Raw genomic sequence first — 8,221 nt, 5'->3', positions numbered from 1 at the left:
GGTTTGGCAAACACATAAACAAAACAGCCTATCAGTGGACAAAACACTTGAATTCCAGTATACATGTCCCAATCACCTATTAGGACACAAGGCTATTTTAATAATCTTCTCTTTTATTTCCAGGAATTACTTGAAGTATCCTCACTCTTTTAGTACATGCATCACACATGTAAAAAAGATATGCAATACTCATTTCTAAACTGGCATGGCATACCCCCAACTAATGGGTTACATTCAATGGGAAAAACTCCTCCATTAGATAGCTACGGATCATTTGTGACCAATGTGATTTATGGCATATTGATGATCTCTAGGGCCTGACAAATGAATGGCTCATATCTCATATATGCATGCCCCATGTACTGAGATTGGTTGCTTGATTTAACTTCATATTTGGCACTGGAACCTTTTCCTTCGTCTATTTTTATTTACCTAGAAACAAGATCACATGCCTTTACACCTATATGAACTCATGTTTTTCTGATAAGATGATGTAACTATACAGATGTGCCCAACAAGATTTAACTCATGTTTAATAAAGAAAAAAAAAGGAAAAAAGATCTGTTTCAATATCATTGAAACCTAGGTGAAGTAAATGTGCAAGCTATACACCTATGTCAAGTAAATGCGCAAGCTATCTTTTAAATGCATGGTAACGTATCACAAAACATGCTAATGTACCATTTAATAAAAACTGAACCATGATGTCTCCAAACAAAGTAGTCAAGTATTGCAAACCAAAAGAAAACATGACAGAGAAGTACATGCATCACAGTCTAAAAGTTACAGATTTGACTCTTCAAATAGTTCAAAGGAGTCCTAGTGAATGGCGTGCACCACCAGTCGCTTAAACATACCAACCAGTTCAATAGATAGAAAGTCTTCAAAACAACACTTCCTGCCACAACCAACCTGAGAAAGATTAAGATTCACCAAACATGGATACGCACACTACTCAAGGAGCGCAAAGATGAATGTTCTTCTTCTCCCTTCGGTATTTCAGATCACCTAATTTTCAAAAACAACAAACAAGAAGACAGTCAAGAGATGATATTTCAAATGATTAAGACAGGAATAAGCAAGTTTTGCAATAGAAATTGGAACAGAAAAAGCAACAGTACCTCATTGTTAACACATCCAGCAACCTCCAGAGATGATAAGTGTCACAGACACAAGAACCTAACATCATCTTCATATAAGAACTTCAATATTCAGAGGCAACTACTAGAAAGAAGGTACCTAACATCATCTTCATATACAAACTTCAATATTCAGAGGTGACTGCTAGAAAGAAGGTACCAAACGTCGTCTTCATATAACAACTTCAACATTCAAAGGCAGCTTCTAGAAAGAAGGTTTCATCAATCAAGGCACTAGACAATCCACCAAGCCATAGAACTGGATGACAAACAGATAAAACTACAACAGCACAACATGGGTAGAACCTACATACTTGAGAGAAAAGAGTAGGCTGACAAACATGTAGGCTTCCTTTCAGTGCCCCCACCCAACTTTTTCTTCAAAAAACCAGAAAAAGAGGGGAAAGGAGTACAAGATGCCAACACAAAGCACCTGAGTCAGGAATTATCTAAAAGAAATGATAAAGATGAAAGGAGAAGCATGAGTGAAACACCCACATGAGGGAGACATCACAGAAAAAAAGGTGAAGAAAATAAGGAAGTGTCAAGATCCAAAGGAAACAAAGTCGCTAACAACCTACAAACCTAACACAAACACAATAACCTGGATGATCAACCTAACTGGAACCTGTGATCCTACAGTATTCACAAACCCTGTAACAAAAGATCCTATATTTTGAACCCAACTGATTTTTAAATTTTAAATAAAATTTAAAAAAAAAAAAATTTTAAAAAAAAAAAGGAGGCAAGGTCCCAAGTACAAATTTCTGAAAGAACACATAACATGACCCCTATAGGAAAATGGAGTACCCATTTACCAAAATCAACCGTGAATGTTGTTTCAAATACTGAATTCTCCAGAACATCCCTTCAACTCTTCTGTTTTACTTGGAGACTTGAAAATATGAGCCACAACGACATAGGAAAATGCAAATTTATTCATCCTTTTGCCTCCTTTTCTTCACCAGTGTAAAACCGCAAAAGACAGTCATGTGATACCAGCTGCAAATGTCCGTCCTTTTCCTCCAAAAAGGCCAAAACAGAACCCTAAATGAACTTGTAAAGGATAAAACTATATACATTTCACCAACAACCTGATTTGCACAGGAGATTTATTTACAGTAATTATCCCTCCTCATACTCAATCATCAGCGATATCCAGATGCAGAATGCGTCGGAGATTCTCTGTAGCAGCAGTGTTGAGAAAGAGATTGCTTGCCGATGAAGAACAAGATTCCCTCGATGGAGAAGATGGTGCAGACTTTGCGATTGGGTGGACGGTAAACCCGCATACTGGAATGGGCGAATCAAGAGAAATACTCCGTTTCTGCCGGAGAGAGAATTTAGGAATCGGCAATGAGCTGGGGGGAGGAGAGTTAGAGTAAGCAGGCCCGGCCCAGAGCTCTGAGTAAGAAGAAGAAAGGCTTTCAGGGTCGAAAGGATTTTCTATATCAGTGGGCTTGGTTTTTATAGAAATGGCAGAACTGCTTTTTCTGCAGATATTCTCATTTTTCTCCCTGACAGGAGTGATATGAGACTCTGATGTTTTCACAGGAATAGAGGAAGGGGAAGGCAAAATTCCTGCTCCAGATTGGAAGGTTCGGCAATTGATTTCCCTAAAGCTTCTAGAAGGAGAACTTAGTCGATCAGAGATCTGCAGCTTGTTTCTGCTGTAATACCGGTTCCGATACTGCTCCCATACAACAAGCGTTTCCATATTGAATGATGGTGGAATTCCACAGACCCCGCAATGAAGAAACTTTGGAGAGAGAGAGAGAGAGAGAGAGAGAGAGAGAGAGAGAGGCACAGATTTCTTTTGTGAGGACCAAGATCTAGAGCAAAAATCTAAATCTTGACAAAAAGCATGTTTAGAGCTCGAATCTGAAACAAATATTCAGTGGATGATGGATGTTCTTCAGGACTAATGAAACAGAAGCAGATCTTCATCTATCTAGACATCGACAACGGATCAAGAGCCAAAATCAGGATTTCGCCACAAAAAAGCAGTAAAATCCTTTAAATATTCAGTAGTAATCAAATAGAAGAAGATCTTCATCGATCTAAACATTCAATGACAGATCAGGGACCAAAAATCCTAATTTCGCAAGAGGAAAATGCTCAAAACCTTCAGTACAGATGAAAAAACGACCTGGTCCTCAGCAATCGAACAGAACAGGAGCCGAAATCCGGATTTTGACAGCAAAAGCGGTAAAATCCTTCGAAGATTCACGTGCTAACAAGGATATGCAACACGATAAAAATCTAAAGCAGACATGTGAAGATTTCATCAGATTCTGCAAGAAAGCCTCAAATCCATCGAATCTGACATAGAAATGAAGGAAGAACTCACCGATCCATTGATGAAACGAAGAAATGGTAAGACGATGGACGGATTGAGGGAAGTAGAAACCCTCAGAAGCCAAAAGCAGATGAGACTTCGATTTTCAGCAGAAATTTGGGAGAAAAATGCAACAGATTGACGAGGAGAGCGACGAGAATCTATCGAGAAGTAGATCGGAAGAATTTGAAGACGCTAAGAAGAATTTTGATCTCTTTTTTTCCTAGATCGCCATGGAAGCTCCGGCCCTGAGCTTTAAGCAGGAAAGTCGGATCTGAAATAATCTTAACAGTGAATATAAATAGGTCCACAATTTACGAAAGTACCCTTTATCTTAAAGAAAATAACGAAGATGCCCGACAGTCTTATCGACTCCCCCCCCGGCCCCAACGATGGTGACGCGTCCGAGCGCAACTTAGGCAAGACCCCCGAACCAGCGATGTGGTTGAGAGAGCCTGCCGGTAGGTGCCACTTCGATGTATCCGTCGTATATCACGCCGTTCATCTGTTTTTCAAGCTTATTTTAAGGCATGAAACGAAAATTGAAGCGGATGCAAATTTCAGATGAATCACGCCTCCGGAAACAATGGTTAATGACTATTGGAAACTTTTTATAGGCTACGAAAGTTTTATATTAAGCTACTGGTATTTGGTTTTTCTTTTCTTTTCTTTTATCCCCGTTTGTATGAGCTTATTGATAGGTTAGATGGGCTGACGCTGAGTTTATTTACTTATAATGTCACGTGTAACGTGGATGGCATGTCAAAATTGATCAAGCAACTTTATCCAAATAGATCAATGTTAACCCGAGCACCAAATGAACTAGATACATCCAATTAAAGCATACATGATTGTGATAATATGGGTCACTTACTCTGCGACTTGTAGAGTTTTATAATAATTAGGTGATAATTGAATAGTAGGATTATTCCTTCAAATATGAGATGTTTTGTATCTTATATGAGAAAAGGCTTTTCAAAATACCAGAGCAATTAAATGAAAGGATAAAACTGACAATCGGTTACTAAGAGTGATGGCAAGAATATGTCTCTTAAAAGAACTGTATGATACTAGATAAAGTATAAATCGAGTTATAAGGATAAATTTAGATTACAGCTAAAGATTATAGCTAAGAATTACCGCTACTTGATTATTGCCGCTCCTAAGATAAGCTAAGATAAAATAAATTAATAGATTTGTTTGGTTTGATTTGTAGATAATTGGTGATGATGCCAATGCCGATGATTTCTTCTGTTATTCATAAAGTTCTGTTGTAGTTTATTCTTTCATATGCTTTTTCAATTACTTCAATGATTACAGTATTTGTTAAGCCTCTCTAGATTATTCTTTTTGTTACGTTATTCTTTTGTGATTGTTCCTTTTCTATTAGCCAAACTTTGTTCTGATTCTAGCTCGACTATGTTTCTCTTTTTACTTGTTAAAGTTTTGAATAACTCAAACACATTACTTCGTCGACCATCCAATGACGTGTAAAATTGAATTTACGCCAGTTATGATTTCACAAAAAGTGCTCTAAGTATTTTGAAGATCTCTTCATCTACCTTCTATTTCTCATACAATTGTAACATCTCGGAAAAATCCGTACAAAGACCCGAGTACCACCTCAAGCAGAAATCTCTAAAGACCGTATACTGTGGAAATTAGACAAAAATTAATTAAGTGTTGAACAAAGTTAATCGGTGGGTTAGCTTGAACCACTATCTATACGAACTGCAAGACCCAAAGCCATTAAAATCGCTAACTCAACATTACTTGAAAACCTCGAGGAAATTTCAAAATTCAGTTGCACTCGGGAGCACATTGAAACTCCGTATCGAACCTAAACCGCACGTCGAAAGTCCAATGACCGCGAAACTATAGGGTTACGACCATCTTATTGGGCTTCACAATCATCGCAGGAATCGAGCCCAAATAGTATCTAAAAAAGTACAACTTGAGCCTTGAGCGAAGTGTGTGAGAAACGCGAATATCTTTAGAAAATTAACCCAAACTTAACTGAATTGGACCTTTTGCTTGCGGACGAAATTGAAGACATCAGACCGTCAGTTTCTGATCCAACTACACCCATAGATCAGAGAAATTTCCATGCACCTGCCGGTATACTTGTGGCCCTAATTGAGGGACGACGACCGTTGATCTGATACGGGTCCTTCACGGCCGATCAGTTTGTCAGATCGCACCATAAACACAGTCCTGACATAAATCCATTATCAGGGAACTTACTCCATGGCATGGGTAAGAAATGGACCTTCCTAAGGGCCCTGTTTGTCAAAAACAGACACCATTTGGCTATAACCTAAGTATATCATGGCCATGGGGCCATTGACATCACTTCTAGGCCTATATAAGAACCTTAAAGCACCCCTCTCTCATTCCACACCAATTTCTCTAACCATAGGAGAGAAAAGAAGAGAAAAGAAGAGAAAAGAGTAAGGAGAGAAGGGAGATTCCTAGAGATCATTGCTGGAATTTTACTCATGACTCTACACGTCATTTCGCCTCCCCACTATCACTACACGAACCTATCTAACTATGATTTGGGTAAGGAATCCTAACCCTAACCTTGCTTTAAAAATCCAGATAGAGTAATCAGTGAAATAATTAACCTATCTCATGATTTAAGTACCCGTTGTTCCGTTTACAGTAACGTAGGATTCGAAGCGCGTTCGAATTAAGTATTCTGACGAAAGGTGCGGACTATAAACATTTAGGTTATGGTTTTCAAGGCTTTCAATGTCAATACTGATTTATGTTTGACTTGATTGCTACCATATGATCCTAGTTACGATGTATTAGATAAATTATGCATATGTGTGAACTATGTGAATATATAATGCATTCCATGTGTTTGTTGAAATGTTTGAATGAAATTGAAATTATGATTTGTGCTTGCCATGACTATTAATCTAGAATACATGTTTGTTGTATATATGACAACTTCTTTATGAAAGAATTTGCCATAATATATGCCATAACTAATTTAGTTCATGTATGTAGTAATGTGTAATCTAAGTGTTTAATAAAATGTTTGAATGAGAAATTGTTTGATGAATCACTTTTAATAAGGGTGTTGAGATAGGATTCTCAACTGCCTTATCCATATTTATAGTTTCCTTCATGTAATGTAAATTGCTACTATGTAATTTATGGATGAAATGCATATGTATAACAACATGTTCAATATGTTTGATAAAATGCTCAAATGAGAATTATGTTTGAATTGTTTGTTAAATGTCGTTATGATTAACATATGTGACTACCTATTGCATTTGAGTATGATTGGGATTGCTACGTAGTCCAGGCAATCAGTAACGGTTCCCGATTAAGTGGCCGAACTAGTTTGGCCACATTGGATATGTTCGATGAATCCGAGCCGTACGGTGATTGTCAACAATGGTCAGGCCACGTGGAGTGGTTATGCGCTCCATGTCGATTAATTTAGTGTGCGCTCATACCAATTGAACTTGTCAAATAACCAGATTGGCCTATTGTGTGTTTACCATGTATGGACACTATTGTTTGAATCTAAGGTACCGCTTATCAATGTAAAGTCCGTTTCAACCATGGTACCAAGATTCGCTAAGACTCATGAGTCGGGCATGGTGGTGTATGGGACATCGTGGTCGAGCTGTCGGCCTACGCTGGGGTGACAAGCCTCCCCGTAGTGTCTAGTGAGCAACCCAAACTTGTGAGCCGAATATGGTGGTGTATGGGACACCGTATTCGAGCTATTGGCCTACGTTCAGGTGACAAGCCTCCCATAATGACCTCGAGTATAAACACTTGAATTTACCTATCCACTATTTTCATTAGGGGTGATGCCCTATAACTTGCCTATTGTATGTGATTAGTTAGGATTGACGACCCTAGATGGATCCCCGCTTAGGTTAATGATATAAAGGGAGGTACCTTAACTTCCCAAACCGGCTATATGAATAAGCCTAATCAATTACTTGGATAACACAACCATGCACTGCATTGCATGTGTTTTAACAAGGAAGCGCACGTTTAGGGAGTTTACCATGCGCGATCGTTAGATGAAGTCGCTGTGGAGTGCAGGCGAGGGCATGCATCATTACTGCATTAACAAGAGTAATTATGAAGTGATTGTTGTATTGCTTTATCATTACTGCTTAGTTGAATTGATAACATCTTAACCTTTGCCTAATAGTAGCACTGAGTTGATCACTCACTCCCACTCTAGGACAGTGTCTTAAAACACCAATCAAACTCTGTCTTAGTTACAGATGGCAATGAGGCTTACGCGATGGAGCCGGATTTCTTAGACGACGAGGAAGAGTTCTCCTACGTGCAACTCTCAAGCGGGTCTATGTAGGCATAGAGCTACATCGCCAGGATTACAGGGTTATGGATTAGTTGGATACTATATGTTTTGCCATTTTGTAGATTTTAGAAACAATACATGTAAACATTTAGCCCAGTTATATACTTATACTTTGGAGGTTGTAAATCACTTACTTGTTCAAATATGCATGTTACAGTCTTCCGCTTGCTTAATTAAATTACCTCTGGAGTATGATATGCCTTCTTTGGAGTAATCCCACTCATGTTTAATGCACTAATATGGACAACATTTAAATATCATTATCTATGTTGCATAAGTGATGCATTGGATCTTGGGAGTTGAGCTTTGCTCGACCTTTGAAATCCGAGACGTTACAATAATGTTATAAGTCACCCTGTCTTTTTTTCTAGAATGGCT

The 8,221-nt window shown here is 38.3% G+C and overlaps 1 protein-coding gene across 2 annotated transcripts; it reads right to left on the bottom strand.

Moving 5' to 3' along the window:
* Window positions 1–658: 658 nt before the first annotated feature.
* LOC131232644 (uncharacterized) lies at window positions 659–3,770 on the bottom strand. Of its 2 annotated transcripts, XR_009164901.1 has the most exons (3): window positions 3,490–3,770; window positions 1,122–3,401; window positions 659–1,008 (listed from the first exon to the last, which is right to left on the bottom strand). XR_009164901.1 is itself a non-coding variant. In XM_058229028.1 (2 exons), exon 1 carries the CDS (start codon window positions 2,854–2,856, stop codon window positions 2,281–2,283), a length of 576 nt encoding a protein of 191 aa, XP_058085011.1. In that variant the 5' UTR covers window positions 2,857–3,025; the 3' UTR covers window positions 659–1,008; window positions 1,122–2,280. The 2 variants fall into 2 exon arrangements, 1 of the variants encoding a protein (XP_058085011.1); XM_058229028.1 differs by lacking the exon at window positions 3,490–3,770 and having other exon boundaries at window positions 1,122–3,025.
* Window positions 3,771–8,221: the final 4,451 nt, after the last annotated feature.

The sequence above is a fragment of the Magnolia sinica genome, chromosome 18, assembly GCF_029962835.1.
Source record: "Magnolia sinica isolate HGM2019 chromosome 18, MsV1, whole genome shotgun sequence".
Taxonomy (NCBI): domain Eukaryota; kingdom Viridiplantae; phylum Streptophyta; class Magnoliopsida; order Magnoliales; family Magnoliaceae; genus Magnolia; species Magnolia sinica.
The sequence above is the reverse complement of the archived record's forward strand: the minus strand, read 5'-3'. Positions and strand labels throughout refer to the sequence as shown.

What these genes read in the sequence shown, in the direction of transcription:
- LOC131232644 (XM_058229028.1), bottom strand. Translation starts at nt 2,856, where the DNA reads ATGGAAACGCTTGTTGTATGGGAGCAGTATCGGAACCGGTATTACAGC.